Consider the following 19,395-nt stretch of genomic DNA (forward strand, 5'->3'; position numbering starts at 1 on the left):
CATAAAATTCCAGTGAACGTGCCGTGTTAAATCTTTAATATATCAACAAACTATATATTTATTGTATTTCTTAAACCAACATATGTGGCTTGAAATTATAACGACATGAGCATGCGAATCAAAAAGTACTTACGCGTTCAAATCAAATTTAAATTATATGTCAACAGAATTTTTGTTGCTCAGTGTAAAATTTGAGTCTTCAATTAAATTTGTGCAACGACCTCTGGTGGCTATAAATAAACATTTGCAATTTGAATTAATTTTATCCGCGACTCACAAACAGGCGCCATTATTAAAATAAAAACAAATTCTTTGACATTTATTTGTTAATAACTAAGAATATGCATTGTTGTTTGGGGAATGTATATGAATTTCTAGAGACAAGATATGGTAATCAGTATAAAATCGAACTTGGAACGCCATCAACTTATTTAAATAAAATAACTGGAGTAGGAGTGAAAGAAAAGATAATTTATTGCTACAATGAGGTGAAAAAGGCAAACAAACTCATAACAAATTGTTAATAAAACATATTTTTTCAGGAACGTAATAGACCAAACTTAAACATCATATCCCCATCAAAGATAAATATAAAAGTTGGTAAATGTGAAGTAGATTTGGACTTGACGGGCAGTCCCCTAAAAGATGAATGTCTAGTGGAATCCTTTAGTGATATGAGCTTAGTTGCAAAATCAGAAACGGATAATCCTTGGGAACATGATGAAGAAGTACACAAAGGCATAAATGTGGAGAAAGTGTGCAATATAATATGCAACGAGGAGTTTCAAAAATTAATGAGCGGTGATGCACAAGGTTCAGTGTGGTTTCTTTGCGATGCTTTAGATGCCGAAAAAACTTTGCTGTGGCAATATGAATTTTTAGCTAATAATTTTAGTCGTGGAATTGTAACATTTCAAGGTATCATCCCCAGTTGTGAGGTAAACACACAAACCTTACTGCGTCATCATTATGATATCACGCATCAAGAAAATCGTGTGGAGACTACAATTGAAAACACTTATCAGATCAAATCAGACATTGAATTGTTCTGCTCTTGGACAACTACTGCTAAATTACCAACATTAATAGACTTAAATGCAAGTAATGATGTAGTTTTAACACAAATTTTTCGCTTTGACTGCTGTGGTACAAGCACAAAAGATCTACTAAACCAATTAAATATTTTAACATACATTAGAGATGATATAGTAGCGCACAAAAAAGCGAATCTATCCGAAAATAATGCAGAACCAGTTTATCGTTGTGGACGGTATAGTGTTTCTATAGTAAATTTTTATAATTAATAATATTTACTCTTTAGTGGCATTGATATGCAAGATCTACGTGATAGCGTAACGCAGGTCATGACGGAAGTTTCTGGCATTGCAGATTTTGAACAGAACCTTATAGAGAGTGATATTGAGGAAGTCTTGGAAAAGAGCAAAGGCAGAAATTTATTTGATTTAACGGATAAGTTATGGGACATATTAAAATGTGAGTTGGTTTGGTACTTGTGATATGCAATATATTAATGTATGTTTATTTATATTTTTTTTTAAATAAAGGCTGTTCATCATATAAGGAACTAAAATTGGGATTTCATGTTGTGTTTCAATGTGCAGCGCGTTGTAATATTATGGTATGTACGAGTATTATATGAAGGTTTTATAATACGTCTATATATAGTTAAATATGTGGGTAATTATGAGTGATAGGTAATTATTAAAAACAATAATATGAGAGTTGGATACAGATCTACGTTCCAGAAGCACTGTTGTTGTTGTAACTCACAGGAATCTGCTTCTGTAGGTCTTTTTTAGGTGTGGCGAACGGTATTTGGTGGTCGAACTCTACGAGAGGCTCCGGGATGTTGACCCGGCCTCTATGTCGAACCACTGCTCTCTGTTTATGTGTCTTTATTTAACTCTTTCTCTCAATAACCACCGTAGACTCCCAAAAGGGGCTACACAGATCCTTGCAAGCTACAACAAGAACAATATGGGAGACAAAATGTATTGAATGATTATATTTATATAATTTTATATTCATTATTAGTACAAATTGTCTGTTTAATAAAATAAAATTCTTTTTTTAATTACTGAAATTATTCCTCAGTATATAAATTTCTGATTACGGGTCTGACTACATATTACTTTGTTTAAAATTCTTGTACAGATATGAATAATATGCCCTAAGCATTGAAATCTTAAGATAATGTACAGATCCATTAACGTTTTTTTATTGATCTTATAACTTTTTTGGATAAAATAGGTAATTGCCTGTGCCACTCTGTTCTCAACTGCAGACAGATAATATTGAGCTATAATATTAAAAAAAAATTAAAATTTAAATAAAACAGAATATGTAATGTAAACGATAAAAAAGAAATTTGTTATATGCATTGCTCATAGAATTAAAAATAATCCGCTTTTGAAAAAAAATTATCGATTAGAAAAACTTTTCTAACCAAAATCTAAAAATTTTTCTTTCTTTTTTCTTACCTTAGAAAATACCAACGAATAAAAATCGATTGGCTGAAATCATTACCGAGGTTGCAAATCGTCGCCTAGCTATACCATGTTTGACTGGCTCAGAGCCACTGGAATTGCTACTGGAAATTGGATTGCAAAAGCTATACAAAGATTATGAGTACATTTTTACTGAAAGTAAACTGTGCAGCGCCAATATTTTAAAACAAAAGAAGTTAGTTTTCTAATGTATGAATGTATAAGTATATAACATAAGACAGATATATATTTATATACAAAAGTATGTGAGTTCTATGTACATTTATAAATATATGTCTAACTATATAAATTAATATGTATATGTAATAATTATAAGTTATATGTATAATATATAAATAAAATAAAATATTTATTTTATGATTACAGTGTGGTAGAGAAGGAAAATGATGCATTCGTATCGAATATACGTAAATCATTGAAAAATGCTGTACGCGTTGAAGCTCCGCCGATTGCTAGAAAGACTTTATTGTATAAAAATGTTGAGAAGACTAAAAAGCTAAGCATTGATAGTATAGGGTTTAAGAATAGCAATTTCAGTGAGAACGAGAGTGGCATACATCTGGCAAAATTACTCCAGACACATTGCATTTTAGAACATCTGTTAATGATACACATACATCTTAATATAAATAACTGTAAGTAAATAATTAAATTTATATTTTAATATTTAATTGAAAATTTATTACAATTTTCTTAGCTGTGTCCAGGGACATTTGCAGTAAACTCTTGAAAAGACCATTGAAACCTTTTGAGGGAATAAACGATACACTAACAGATAAAATTGAAATAGCTCTGCCTGCACATAGTTTAAGCGAATATTTAGTTGGGTAAGTATTCCTTAGTTGTTATTCAAAGTTAAAAGAATCAAATTTATTTAAACATGCAAAGAATATACTAAATTTGTTATTAGTTATAAAAATCTGTCTAAATCTGTCTAAACAGATAAAAGCATTAAATGTGTGAATGCCGTTGATCGTATGTAATTTTTCTACTCCAATTCTGTTGGTATTCATTGCTATTTAATACTTTTTCATAATAATAAATTTTATAATAATAAATTTCATAATAATAAATTTTATAATAATAAATTTTATAATAATAAATTTTATAATATTAAATTTCTGTGGATGAAATCAAAAAACTGTATTGAAAGTTTATTTAAAAATTAGTTTAATGAACCAATAACAACTGAACAATTTTTATGTTTCGTACGAAAACCCACCACTTTCTTCCAACATACGACGTAATTCATCTGAACTTAAATCATCAGGTATATCGAATGTGGAACGAATTTCGTCTGGAGTTTTAGCCTTTAGCAAGTTACCAAGTGCTCTACAAGCTCCTTTGCGCAAAGTTACAATATTTAAAAAATTAGCAGCTTGCAGAATCTCAATTATAAACGAATTGTCCTTTTCAAAAAAGCCACGAACAAAATCTTGATTAAAATCATATATTGTCTCAGCATCTTCAGATTCCGTATCCTTTCCATACTTTATCCAATCAAGTGCCGCTCTTAAGATTTCACCTCTAACGTTTGACAAAGGAATAATATCACCACTATCATAGTTCAATTCGTTTATCATCTCCACTAATGTACCCATTTCCGCAGCTAAAATATAACCAATTTTTACTTTAATGCCATCTGAAGTTCTCACCAAAACTTCTTTTATATCCGGATTTAGAAATGTGGTCTAACAAACGGCAAAATTATTAAAATATATTTAATTAAATATTAAATTAAGGATTTATTTATTTTTTAGTCTTTAATACTATGTTAGACTTAAACAACCTCCACCATATTTTTATATGGATTCTGTATGGATTTGGTATGGATTTTGTATGAAAAATGCTACATTTTGTTGCATGTATGACGAGTTAAGTAAAAAAGTCTAAACATCGCGTGAGATATAATGTTTGAATATACAGTCAAACTTCCATAACTCGAACTTCTTTAACTCGAATTTTCTATAACTCGAACTAAAAAGAGTGCAACAGGGTTTTCGAGAACAAATTACATACAATTCTACTTTTATAATTCGAACTTCTATAACTTGAATTTCTGCATAACTCGAATAATAATATTGTCAGGTGCCAATTGGAATATATTAAAGTGCATTCTATAAGTCGAATTTTTGTTTTAAGTATGAATCCATTTTGATGTTAGGGGAATTCCCTTTTTCCAAACCAATGAAATTGTTCATCAGTTTTCCAAGAATGAAATTTCTGTGTATTTTACTTCACTATAACTTCTGTGCTGTATTTTATTTCAAATAAATAAATAAAATCTTAAAATGAAATTATAGTTTTTTTCAAAAACAAAATAAAAAAAATTCTCTAACTCGAAGTCTTCATAAGTCGAATCTTCGAGCCAAATGGTACTTCGAGTTATGGGAGTTTGACTGTATATATCATAATTAATCGGGGAGTGCTTCGAATTTAATCTACCACTGTTTATTTTCACACAATTAATAAATGAAAAAATAATTGAAAACTAATTTATTAAAAACGATTTAATTAATAAATATCTTAATCTGATATATTTACCTTTTTATTTTTAAACATTTCTTCTGTTAATGCCATATTATGTATATTAATTTGGAACTTTGAAAGTGTCTTAATAAATATTCGATATTCGAAATATTTAAACTTTTAAAATTATTTTTAAATTATTTTATAATTTGTGACATATTTCTATACGCATACATACACATTGTTTATTTATTTCAAAAATATTTCAAAAAGAAGATCGATGTTACTAGATTTACTCAGAAGTATTTATAGGATCGAGATTATGTATATTCATAGCACTTTATTTAATGATTTAATCGAAATGTAAAGGGATCTTTAACAACTTTATTATCAAAGCACTCTTCACAAACTTCTGGAGACAGCGATCAGTGTTGAAAACTCAATTAGATAATGTTTTACAGACAATTCTTATGGGATGGGATAAGGTCAGTCTGCTTAGGGGTATGAAGTATGAGTTAGAAATGGCATCGGATGTATTTATGTGAGAGTTTGTTGTTATAGGTAGCTCTATGTTTTTGTATGTATCTAGTAGAGTTTTTATTATATGTGGGTCATCTCCTGAAATATTCTTCTCTGAGCATAATTTATAAATGACGCATTCTTGATTAGATAATAATGATTTAGACGTTTATTTACAGTAGTTGTTGACTTAACCAATAACTGGTAGGTTGCTCCTGGAATTATTAACATATTTAGAATATGTAAGCAAACAGATTGCCATTAAACTCATAATGTTGGAAAGATATATAAGTAGTATAAGAAGTATAAGAAATATAATATATATAATAATATAAATATAAGTCGTAATAAATTGTATTATTCACTATATTGTAAAATGTTCAATTATATGAATAAAAAAGTTATTTGTATTTGCATTTAATTTATCTTTATTCTCTTTTACAGCAAGGATCCCTATAAACGCCGCATAACCATGGTATCCTGTACTGAATTACGTGAAGTTCAATCCACATTTTTTTATTCAATGGAAAATATTTGTCCTCCAATTGTAGCCGAAAACTTTAAAACTGAAGGTATATTTATTTCTAGAAAAAAATAAAATTATGATTAACTTTTATTTGGTTTTTTATTTTTAGAGAAAGAATTTGTCAAAGAGAATACTTACTATCATTGGATTTATAATAAAATTAAAAGTCGAAAATAGTAAGGATTTTGGATGTCTGCCATGTCTGATGTTATATTTTATGTTCTAATTATGTTTTATAAATAGTATAGATTTAAAATTGGTGTTTTAATGTTATTAATTATAAATAATTATTTATTATTTTTTTAATCACTAACAGCGAATATATGTTTTAATATTTTTTTTTATAATTTTGTGTTTATTATTATTCATTAATAAATAAATAAAATTAATAGTTAAAAAAGAAACCATATGTAATTTCTCTAAAATAAAAAAAAATATTTTACCTGAAAATATATCACAATGTACAATGTTTCAATTAATGCTCATATAAAACAATAACATATTATTAATCTTATTTACTTAATTTAAATGTAATACAATAAATATATTTTATTATGTTGAGGCTAGTTGAGTCAGTGTACTTGAGCACTTTTACCTCTATTAACTGCAAGATTTCTTTATAATCCCTCTCAACACCTTGACTGTATTATTGTTTATCACTTCATCAGACTAAGAATTAATTGACTTCAGATCTACATACCTCCCTGAGGTACTTGTAACCATTCTGAGATTCGATAACACGGTGTTGGTCAGTTTTCGTAAATAATTTCAGGTCTCTATCCTTTATGTATTCTTTGATCGGATCAATCTTGAGGGTCCTGAGGATTTCATTCTTTCTAATGTACCAACATAATAAAAATTTTACTTAATTTTAGTGTGCTTTGTAGTTGATAATTTAACAGACATATGCTTTTAATTGCATACTTCCTTTTACTGCCGATTTAAGGCCGAAGAAGTTTTGTTCTCATATACTCAGAGATAATGTAACAATTTTGAAGAAATTGTTTTTAAAGCCGATATGTGTGGTTAATAAAGAGAATTAAACTTTTAAGATCTAAAAGACATTTTATTAATAGAAAATTATACCGTGAATATAGTAGAAAATTAAACATCTGGTGTACCTCTCGATAGCGTAATGTTTGTATTTGAGCAGTTTTGGACATCATCACAAGATGATGTAGTAGATGCTTAAAAAATAACAAATTACCAGCAGCCGACAAACACAAATAATTTAACAAGTGTTTAAATAAAATATCAAATATAACAGTTCGCACAAGTTATCACCAGCAATAATAAACACTTTTATTGTGCTGTTAAGTGGCACTTTTGTGAAATAATGCTCCCAATTTTCAATACTGTTCGATTTATTTTATTTCGGAATAGATAGTGAAGTACAGAAGTAGTCTTTTTTTCGAGACCATGTTTTACAGACAATTCAACATTTCTCTGTTTAAATCTCTAGATATAAAAGAAGTCTTCTTCGTGCAACCAGTGCTGCCCTAGGTTAGGATATAGCTACGTGCTTAGCAATTACGTGCGATGTATAAACACATTAATTTCCATTATGTGCTCTAATTGCAGCTTTACTGCTTATAAAAACACGCAATTGTTTTTTATTAAAATGGATATAACGAGTCCTACTGGTATATGGCTCATATATGAAGTGCTCAATTTTCTCTACCTTGATCTAGATTAGTTTCTAGTTTCAATAAGCTCCTGACCACACCCTTATACCTGGCCATTTCATATAACTCTTCTTCCGCTTTGTTTTTAAGCATACCCATCCTAACTCATCAATTCCATTCGTAATTCCAATCATGTTTCGTCCTCCATAGCACGTACTGCGGAGTATGCTACATGTAGCCACGGAACGTAAGTAATTCCCTTTATTTTTCATATAGTTAGCTAGTTTTGAGAGTTTATTATCAATATATTTATAGGCTAAGATTGGTATAAGAGAATTATTCATATATGCAGACAGGTGTAATGCGTATTTGCTATTTTTGGACTGAGTCCACAATTTATGTAGTCATTGATTTTCATTGAAATAAGCGTTATATTGTAATATGGATATTTTCAATATCTGGCTTACTTATTCTAGTAAATGATAACAAATTTAACTACGTAATAATTAAAAATAGAAAAGATGGCTCGGAAATACTATCCAATAATATAGAGTATATTTTTATATGAACATAATAAGATGTAATTAACCCATTAGCCCTTCAGTACACAAAGCATATGAGTTAGTTTTCGTTCAATGGGTTCAATGAGTTGTACATATATGTATAAAGAAAAAAATCTTGCTGTTATAAAGCACTTTTGTAAATAAACTACATTATTATTGATAATGAAATCCAAAGACATTTTTTCAAAAATCTTTTACTAATTTATATATTTAATGAGTTTTTATTTTTTTTAATTTTATTACACAATAAAATTATATATAAAATAAGTGTATATTATGTATGGTACTTAATTCAATTACAATAATCTATAGTCCTTAAACGATATAATTAAATTAATTTATTAAAGCAATCAAAAGACAAAGCAATTTGTTTAAGAAACGTAAAAATAAAATAAATATTTACGTTTTTTATATATTGTATTTAATTATTATTTGCAATAATGTGCAGTTTTTGAGTGATTTAACACTCTACCATATACTTCTATACTGAATGGCTACCCACCATTCAAATTATATATTTTGCGTCTCTCATATATTTTATAGTTTTCATAAGTGGATTTCTTCAATTTCTTTTGTTTTGATAATAGATTTCTAAACAAAGGAAATAAAATTATTTTAATTTTATTTTATATTTAAGTTGATATATTTTTTACCCATTGTAAAGAACTGGTGTATATTTTTCCAGATTTCAACCACCAAACGCTTAAGTTGCATTTTCCAAGCTGAGCGCACAGAACTTTACTTTAAAAAAGATAACCTGATAAATCGAATAGAAAAGGAAATAACTTGAAAGATTCACTGCTGGCTCAATATGGTACAATCCAATTAGTGAGCAGGTTAAGCTCTTTTTGGCCACAATTCAAGTGAACGATTGATTTTTAAGTCTCAGAACAAGTTAAGTTGTGCTGAGGTTCGGACGTACTTGGCACAAAAGCGGATAAATTTCAAAAAATTTTTTAAATATTTAACTGAGAAGTGTCCTTTAACTACAAACCCTGAATCCTTATTAGTGCAAAAGGATATTTGTGTGTGATCCTAAGCGAGGATATTTGTATTTGATATTATATCGAAGAGTGGATATATCAGTGCAAGAAATAAAAATCTATTGATACAAAAAAGGATAAAAATTACAGTTTTTTTTCTTCCTGAATAATTTCTTTGCAGTTTTTTTAATTTAAATGCTAATTCTTGTGTAAAAAAAACTAATTAGCTTAAAAAATGGTGTGTATATAACAAAAAAAAATATTGTCAACTAATTCAATTATGCAATTTTGAAAATATTTTATTGATGTCTTTTTTTACATATATTTAAAGAAATTATTATACAAAAAAATTTTATAAATTTATTTATTTATTATAAAAAGAACATTTAAAGTGAAAATCAAATAAAAATTAACAATATATGTATGTGTAAAGGCATAAAAATCTGTATGTATGTATATATAAATAAATATACAATACACTATATACATATTGCACATATTATATATAACGGATATTATATAAAAATCAGTATGTATGTATATATAAATCAATATACAATACACTATATACATATTGCATATATTATATATAACGGATATTATATAAAAATCTGTACGTATGTATATACATTCAATCAATATACCATACATACATACCACATATATTTTATATATAAAAGATATATAAAAATCTTTGTGTATATATAAATCAATATACAATATACCATACATACATGTCACATATATTATATATAAGGGATATTATATAAAAATCTGTATGTGTGTATATATAAATCAATATATAATATACCCCACATATATACCACATATATTTTATATATAATGGATATTGCATATAATACAATAATTATCGTCAAAACCATTTTAATTAAATGTTTATATATTATAAAATAAATTTAATTTAATGACTTGTGTAAACTATATCTTTTTTTGCAATCGTGCAATCCAACACTTTTTTTAAATAATTAAGTCAAAGGACTTCTTACTAAGGCTTACGTTCACCGCAAGTTCACAGCTGAATGTGTAAATAAGTGGAAGCCTTAAAAGTGCATCAAGGGCTTAACGTAAAGTACAAAGGATATTAAAATATTAAACACATTCGTAGAAACTTTAAACCGCAATGAAAGGGTGCGGCAAACAGGATATAAGTCTCACTCAAGTCTCACATAGCGATTATTTGTGTAATTCCGTTGAATATAATTAAAAATTTTTCTTCGATAAAAAACTTAAACCTTATGAGGTGTCGAATTTGTAAGATATTAAAAAATATAAAAAATATTATTTAATTGTTAAAAAATTAATTAATATTTAAATAATATTTAAAACTATTGATGAGATGATATTTTAGTCCAAAAATCAAAAGACATATTGAAGAGTCCTATTTTTAATAATGTACTCGATACAAGGCGTCTAAGGAAAGAAAAGTCTATACTAAGAAAACTTGAGTCAGAAAATTCTCTGAAGCTAGTTACCTATTGTTTTTGGTCAAAAAAGTATAAATTTGCTAAACCATTTAAGTGTTAATATTTAAATTTTGGTGCCTTTATTAAGAAAATCAGTAATTAAATCAGTAATTAGATCAGTAATTAGATCAGTAATTAGATCACTTGCTAAGCTATTTGGATTGACCATTTTTAGATATTGTCATAGGTTTTTGACTGAAGTTTTCTTTCAAGTCGACAATGCTTTAATGCATTATACGATATATACGTTTAAAATCGCAAATTAAATAGTAACTAAATATATTAAACAAAAAAATGAAATAAAAATAAATAAATTTATGGCACAAATTTTATATTTATTTATACAAATATTAATTAAAAACAAAAAAAAAACAAATATAAAAAATCAATGCAAAATATAAAATAAGAAACTAACACAAAATAAAATTAAATAATATGAAATAAATATAAATTTAATAAAATATTAACAATATTAAAATATTGAATATTAAAAACATAAAGTAAGAATTTAATATAATAGTATAAAATATGAAATTAACATAAAATAAAAATAAATATAAATCTAAATATATATTAAAAATAGAATAAGGAGAAATTAATTTATAGCATAGAATTTATACATATATATATAAAAAAAAAGAAGTTGATATGACAAAAAATTAAAATAATATAAAAAGTACACATTAAAAAAATAATGAATCTAATAAAATAAAAAAAAAAAAAAATAAAATAATAATTAAAATAATAATAAAATAAAATAATAAAAATATAATTAATCTAATAAAATATAAAAAATATACTAAAACAAAATTGAATATATAGCACAAATTCTATCTGTATATATAGAAAATATAGCAAATATAAATTAAAAACATGATCTTAAAAAACTAAATAATATAATTAATACAGTATTAAAAAATAAAAAAAAAACAAAATAAAATAACAATAAATAATATATTTACTTATTATAAATCTAATAATATATTAAAATAGAAAAAAAGTAAATAAATGTGTACCATAAATTAGTTATATATATAAAAAATATGTAAATTAATAATTCTATATATTATATATATATATATATAAAAGATATCAGCATACGTAAAATACATACTTATATATAAAAAATATAAATTAAAAACATTAAAAAATAATAAAAAAAATTAAAATAAAGATAAATATATAAAAAGCAATGACATTTATATATAAAATAAAAATTAAAAACACAAAATTAAAAAAAATTACTTATAAAAATTAATTTTAAAAAATGATAAAAAAACGTTAAATAATTTCTATATTTTTATAAGAATGGGGCATAATTACCTAAATATATAAAACATAAGGTTTTTAAAAGATCTATAATTAAAATTTTAATTGAACAGTATTGCAAAAAAAATCTTGTATTATAATAATTTAATAATATTTAACTTTATATTTTTTGATAATAAAAATAATATAAAATGCAATAATATTTTATAATACATATATAAATTTTCCATGAACCTTAATTAAAAAAACATTTTTGACACTAATTAAACACTAAAAATATTGTAACATTTTTTTAATTAAATAGATTTTATTATTTATAATAAAATATATAAATTTTACAAAACATGTTTTTTTAGCTGTAAGTTAGTTCTTAATTTTTATGTCCATTTTTTTTCGATACTTCTTTAAAAGCTGAGTATCTCACTCGGATATATCTATATCCTGAGAGTTGAAATTATTAATAAATTATACGTTGGGTCTCAATCTGAAAGTTTCTATTGAACTATTTTGCGGTTATAACACAATTAAAAGAAATATTAAGTAGAACTAATTTCATTAATTTCTTGCCTTGGAAGTAAGTAGAATTATATAGATTTTCTGTCTTGATATTTTATTATTGAAGCTTAGTCAGCAGAAGTATTTCTTTATAATATGTTACCTTATCTAGCTTTATATAAGTTAAGAGCACACTTTGAAAAATTATAGCATTTTAATATTTTGCATTAGTTAGTCTACACAAGTATATGTTAATAAGTAACATGAAGTGCCTTGACATTGAATAGCAATGTGATCTTACAGATACTTTAAGAGTATATTGGAACTATCTCATCGCGCTCTTATTAATTAAAGTCTTTTCTATGAATATATTAATCTTGAAATACTTATATGTAGAGAAGTATATATAAGACATTGTTAAACTCTCAAAGTGAAATTTTTTTATATAAGCTAAAAATTTATATTTTCGAAATCTATAAGAATATTTTAAAATATATATACACATATTTAGTATAATTTTTTTGTATAAATATAGAAGAACAACTGAAACTAATATATACATTTATATTATTATAGGGTTTAGAAATGTTTTTTAAGTTCGGCTATGCCTATTTGATAGTGACGCTAGCGATAATGATATGGCTATCTTTGGCACGTGCATCCATATATAATCGTGAAATGGAGGAAATGCGTTATCCACCTTGCACCTTCAATGCCTTATGTACATGTTCAAAGTCTTCAACTGATTTAGGTATTGTGCATTGCAAAAATGTTCCTTTCCCAGCATTACCGAGAATGGTTAACCAATCGAAGGTGATATATAAACTCACTAAACAATAAGTCGAAATGATTCTCTATTGAATGATTTTAGGTCTTTATGTTACACATGGAAAATACAGGTTTGAGAGAAATTGAACCGTATTTCCTGCAGTCAACAGGTATTCTTTATATATAATATAAATTAATTAATAATAAATATAATAATTTTGCTATACTGAAATGTAATTTATAGGAATGTATCGTTTAAAAATATTTGGTAATCATTTGACTGAAATACCTGATGATGCATTTACGGGACTGGAACGTTCATTGTGGGAGCTTATATTACCAGAAAATGATTTAGTTGAAATACCATCTAAAGCATTTCGACATTTGCAAAAGCTACGCCACTTGGATTTAGGTTATAATCATATAACACATGTGCAACACGATTCCTTCCGAGGTTTAGAAGACTCACTGCAGACATTAATATTACGTGATAATTGTATATCAACATTACAATCGCATAGTTTCTCTGGACTGCTGATTTTGGAGATATTAGATTTGAGTGGCAACAATCTATTTGAAATTGATCCTAATGTCTTTGTGGATGGTATGCCAAGATTGACAAAACTCTTATTAACTGATAATATATTATCGGAGATACCGTACGATGCATTGGGACCATTGAAAAGTTTGCGTACTTTAGATATATCACACAATGTTATATGGTCCCTAAGTGGTAATGAAACCTATGATATTAAATCCTCCACAAAGTTAAATTTGGACAATTTACATTTGGAATATAATCATATTGATATGTTGCCACCAAATTCGTTCAAAAACTTTGATGTGGTGAATAGAACGTTCTTCGATGGAAACCCAATACATACGTTAAGGGTAAGAATATAATTCAAACACTACAATATATAACATTATAAGACGATTTAAGTAAAAAGGTTGTATGAATTGTTAAAGTTTAGAGAACTAAATGCTGAAGAGTAATCTCATCAAATAGATTATGTATATTATAAAACAATAAATCTTATAGGTATGAACTGCGACCAACATTTTTAACTGTAACATGTTTTTTTTAATATTGTATATAGGAAGATGCTTTTAAAGCGGCCAAAATACGTGAGATTTACATGCGTTACTGTGGTCTAACAAATATATCACCGGTGGCTTTTGACAGTTTGGTTAATAGCTTGCAAATCCTGGACCTATCTGGCAATAATTTGACACACATCGATCACAAGCTCTTCAATAAATTTGATGTCTTAAGGTAAGTGCCTAATTTAAGTGACATTTTCTTTAAATTTAGCTGGTCTTTGGAGCTAAATAAGTTTTAATTACAAATTGGGGAAATTGGGGTTAGCAAGATTTAAGAAAACACAAAAAAACAAGGCGCCGTTCCAAATTTAGTGTACACAGTTTTAATCCGATTGTGCCACCACAGCGAACACTGACAGAGACAACTGCGAAACTGTTGAAAGTGTGAACAAACTAGTATGTAAGCTTGATATGGGTGCACCGATATGGTTTCCGTATGTGGGGTAAGTGTACGTTCTCATTCGGTGGTATCGTTAACCAAAAAATACACGATTTAAATTAAGGGAAATTATTGACATGGTTAATTAATGTAGTTCTTAAAGCGAATAATCGATTTCTGTAATCGTACCTTGTTTTTATTCCGTTCATTTATTAGAGTAATAAGCATGCGTGATAATAAAATCAAAATCAAACAGCCCATGGAACAATTTAATGCGATGCAATACACGCTACTTAAATTGGATTTAAGTGGCGATATGAATGACCCAACCAATCTGCAAACGCTGCGCAAGTAAGTTGAACAATTGTTGCTTCGTGCATCACAAACGATTTTTATTTATTTGCAAAAAGTATGACCAGAATGAGGAACATGCGCTCTTTGTCCATATCACGTATGGGGCCAACATCTATTGGACCAGAAGATTTTAAGGATTTCGGTGTAGAATTGGAAGATTTGCAAATAACACGGGCTAGCCTTTCGAATATACAATCGCATGCCTTTAAACATGTGCGAGGTTTGAAGCGTTTGGATTTTAGCGAGAATGGTATACAATCGATTGAAAATGATGCATTCGTAGAGGTGATTACTTTTTTTTTAATTATTTTCAACAATTTTATTTTATTTTATTTTTTTAAATTAAATATTCTCTTAACTTTATCTAGATTGGTCATTCTTTAATATCACTGAAAATATCACATGGTTTTTCTGGTACTGCCTTGCCAGCTGAGCCCATGCGTCATCTAACTTCTTTACAAGAACTGGATTTCAGTAACAATAAAATACAAAGTATGAGCGATACAAGCTTTCATTTTCTAAAAAATTTGCGTTTACTGGAATTTCATGATAATCGCATTGAACAAGTGTTAAAAGGTACATTCCAGGTAAGATTGGGAAGATGAATAATATGATTTATTATAGTTATTATAGTGAAAGCTGTGTTAAACGGATATCTCTCTTAAACGGGAAAGTTTTTCAGTCCCCAGTTTTAATTTTTAGCTTTCTTACTTATTCTTAAAGAAATAATGCTCTTAAGTCGTCTAAGTCTTCACTTAAGAGATCTTTCACTGTACTTATTAAATTCTATCTATTCTTAATTTTTCTTTTTTCCTGATTTTTTAGGGGGATATACATTCAAAATTGGAGGAAATATCGTTTCGCTTTAATCACATGACGCAAGTATCTCAACACACATTCTTTGACTTGGAGGTAAAATTAAGAGATATTTCTTATGATCCCCATATAATAACTATAATGGTACTTCTATTCTTAAAAAGGCTTTGCGTAAATTACATTTGGATGATAATAAGATTGATAGAGTAGAGCGAAGAGCTTTCATGAATTTAGATGAATTAGAACATTTGAGTTTACGAGGAAATAAACTCAACAATCTGGCTGAGGAATCTTTTCAGGTATGTATACATCTTATATTATTTGCAACTCTTATTTATGAGTATATATACTATAATAACTCAATGCATAGTTATTTATTTACTGACAAGGAACAATATTGATCTAATTGTATATCCTAAATAAATAAGGATATATCTACACATATGTATAATCCTATATAATAAGAACTTTTAGCGTTTGAACATAATCCAGTAATACAGTGACCGTCTTAGAGAGGTAGTTAAGATTTTTATTTAATGAATTTATTTTCAGAACGGTTATCTATCCAAGCTTTAATTATCTTTACGCTAAGTTTTAAGTTTTTCATTCGGCGACATAGCGTATACAAAGTGTGATTTTGAAGATGTTTAGTGAAGTTTTCACTAAAATTCCATAAATAAGTCTCTCTATACCCACTGTTTTCATTGCATTATGATGATATGACAAATTAGTGTATTCTCAGATTAATTAAACCAGTTCGTTTAGAATCATTAATCTTCTAAGTAACATTGCAGTACTTATTAAAAGAGTTTACTACCAATGCATACAGTAAAGCATATGAAGAAGAGATATTTTCTGTTAGCTTCGTCTTCTAATACTGTTTCTGTCTGTAAGAGTATGATGTTTCTTTTTAGATTAAACAAGTGCAAATAAAAAATAGACGAATATTAATAGTAACCTTAGAAAGACGAAGTTTAAAATACACATTGAAAAGATACTGTAAAGTAAATACGAAGAATTTGAACGAATATTATATAGATTAGAGAAGTACGAAAACAACACTAAGATCATGTTCTGATCATAACTTGTTTATTTCTTCCACTTTTCATTTTTTTTGTTATCTTTTTCATTATCACTTTTTGTTTGTTAAAACTTCTGCTAATTTGTGGAATTAAATTAGATAATATTAAAGTACAAAAAAAATACGAATATATATATATATATTATATATATATATATTATATTATATATATATATTTAATCCTTTAACTCCTAGGAGGAGCATAGGGCCGCAACAAATAACTCCCACTCGGTATGATGGTGGTATTGGTATTGGTGGTCAGTAGCTTTAACTCTCCCCTTTAACTTTAACTCTTTCGCATGTGTGACATTTCCGTGTCGGTTTGTCTACTCCAGGTGTGAGCACGTCTGCTCCTTTTTCTGCTACCCATCGGGTTCCACTCAATCGCCATTTTTGTGGTGTCACAAGTCGGTCTACGCAAAGTGTGACCGATCCATTCTCATTTACGCTTTTTAATTTCGTTTCTCATAGGTGTTTGCTGAGTTACAGACCATAGACGATCGTTTGAAATTGTATTTGGCCAAAATACTTTGATACGAAAAATAATCTTAAAAAATTTCTAAAATACTACAGCATAGGTTATCTATGTCAACCGATATATTCTTATTAATCAGTAGTTACTTAAATGCAGTTCATTTGACTTATCTTTGATCTTACTATAACTAATTTAGATTCTAAAAATTTAACTTAATTCTTTGAACTTTTCTATTTGTATTGATGAGGAACATAAGAGAGAAGGCTTAACATTTATAAGAATTTATTTGTACATTCATAATATACAGGCCCATAATAATTTTAATTCAAAATAATTATAGAAAATGTTTTAGTTTATACAGATCTTAATATGTATAGTAATATAAAAATGAAAAGCTTTAAAAAATATAAAAATAACTTAAAGAACATAACTTTTTACTCAATTCAATATTTGCTTATAAATACAAAATTTAATATGTATGTGGAAATAATCTTATATATAATAGTGCACATGTATGTGTATATTCTAACAAATTTTCTATTATAATTGTCGAATGAAATCTTTACTATTTGAATATAAAAAAATTAATTCAATTATTTTATACACTAAATATCACATAAAAAACATTTATACTTATTACTAACTTTTTATACATCTAGTTTTTTTTAATGTCTTTTTGATCCAAAACTGGAGGTGAAATGACAATATTTGTGAAGGAGGAATTTTGTAGTTGTTATTGTTGCTTATATTGTTGTTTATATTGTTGTAGGGAAAACTTTTGACCATTATCGTGATATGTTTCGCCTGGTTTTGGGAATCTACTCTTATCTCGTGGTTCCACATATTTTGTACGTATACCACACTTTTTTGTGGTTATTGGTCTTTGGATTTGCGAATTTGTTGCACATACGCCCATGTTATTGTTGATGGGATAGTTTGCATGGGTATTCGGTATTGCACTACACGGCAAATTGCCAGCATAATTATTAATATTATGGGTATTTGGATTATAGATTAGTGAATTGGTGGGATGATTGTTTTGAATAATTCTTGGCATATCATTGGTTGTGGCGAAATTCATGTTACTATTCACCATCTGTTGGTAAGGAATACCATGATTAGTAGCGGTGGGCAACATATTTGGGCAACCATAATTTAAATGATTATTTCCTAGTGAATTGCTTGGAATAGTGTGAGCAATGTTCGTATAATCATTGACATGGCCGTAGTTTGCAGCATTATGCACTAATGAACCGTACAGAATATTGTTGTAAGTTGTGTTGGATTCAGGAATTCTTGCAGAAAACTCATTATTATTCATCAACAAATTGTACAGTTGATTGTTGTTAGTTATAGTAGGGAGATCATTAGGAGAAATGAAATTTATATTATGAATCGATGAATGGGTATTTAAGGTTGGACTTATATTAGTGTGTGGAAAACGATTATTATTGAGACTTTCAGTTCGAATTTCAGTGCGAGTCTCAGAGGGTTTGTGAGATATTCTGAATTGGTTTTGAGTAAAGTTATCAGTGGGGATTTTCGGTGTTGGGTTGGTTGGCGGTGGCTTGGGATTTATAAAATTTACACGTGTTATTTCATTGCATGCTTGCTCTTTTATGGGAGATGTTTGCTCTTTCACGGGAGAAGTGCTGGCAGCTATTGGACTACAACTGATCGGTTTTGTGGTTGTAATTTTTTCTTTATCTTCATTTACATTTTTAGGTATATTAACAATTACTGAAACTTTTTCCTCTATTTTGTTACTTATATCCTTAATATTAGTTTCCTTAATATTAGTTTCAGACTCTGTCTTAATAACAGTTTTACATTCTTTTATACTATCACTTTCATTAACGTCTGAATTTACTGTATCTATAGGTAAACTAATTTTTGTATTTTCACTATTTATATTGACGGGAGGATTTTCCATTTCGTTGGAGGTATTCTTGTTTTC

At 27.3% G+C, this 19,395-nt stretch overlaps 3 protein-coding genes across 4 annotated transcripts in view; 2 read left to right on the plus strand and 1 right to left on the minus strand.

Moving 5' to 3' along the window:
- The window catches only part of LOC119685116 (putative uncharacterized protein DDB_G0286901), a 236,351-nt gene that overhangs the window by 14,266 nt on the left and 202,690 nt on the right, over positions 1–19,395 (plus strand). The window lies entirely within an intron of this gene.
- On the plus strand, positions 116–6,248 carry LOC119685115 (protein zwilch-like; the record flags this gene model as incomplete). The annotated part of the gene is given in 9 exon segments (XM_038099320.1): positions 116–488; positions 543–1,270; positions 1,322–1,494; positions 1,566–1,639; positions 2,507–2,703; positions 2,895–3,163; positions 3,226–3,355; positions 5,961–6,088; positions 6,152–6,248. Coding segments are annotated over 9 exon segments (1,914 nt in total). The 3' UTR covers positions 6,220–6,248.
- Positions 3,709–5,186, minus strand: LOC119685123 (E3 ubiquitin ligase complex SCF subunit sconC-like). Its single transcript, XM_038099330.1, has 2 exons — positions 5,073–5,186; positions 3,709–4,219 (listed from the first exon to the last, which is right to left on the minus strand). Exons 1-2 carry the CDS (start codon positions 5,106–5,108, stop codon positions 3,728–3,730), a joined length of 528 nt encoding a protein of 175 aa, XP_037955258.1. The 5' UTR covers positions 5,109–5,186; the 3' UTR covers positions 3,709–3,727.

This window comes from Teleopsis dalmanni, chromosome 2 (genome assembly GCF_002237135.1).
Source record: "Teleopsis dalmanni isolate 2A chromosome 2, ASM223713v2, whole genome shotgun sequence".
In the NCBI taxonomy this organism is placed as follows: Eukaryota; Metazoa; Arthropoda; class Insecta; order Diptera; family Diopsidae; genus Teleopsis; species Teleopsis dalmanni.

Excerpts from the sequence above, each read along its gene's own strand:
- LOC119685123 (XM_038099330.1), bottom strand. The coding sequence starts at position 5,108 with ATGGCATTAACAGAAGAAATGTTTAAAAATAAAAAG. Across the intron at positions 4,220-5,072 it reads AAATGTTTAAAAATAAAAAG|ACCACATTTCTAAATCCGGA; the intron begins GTAAATATATCA and ends GCCGTTTGTTAG.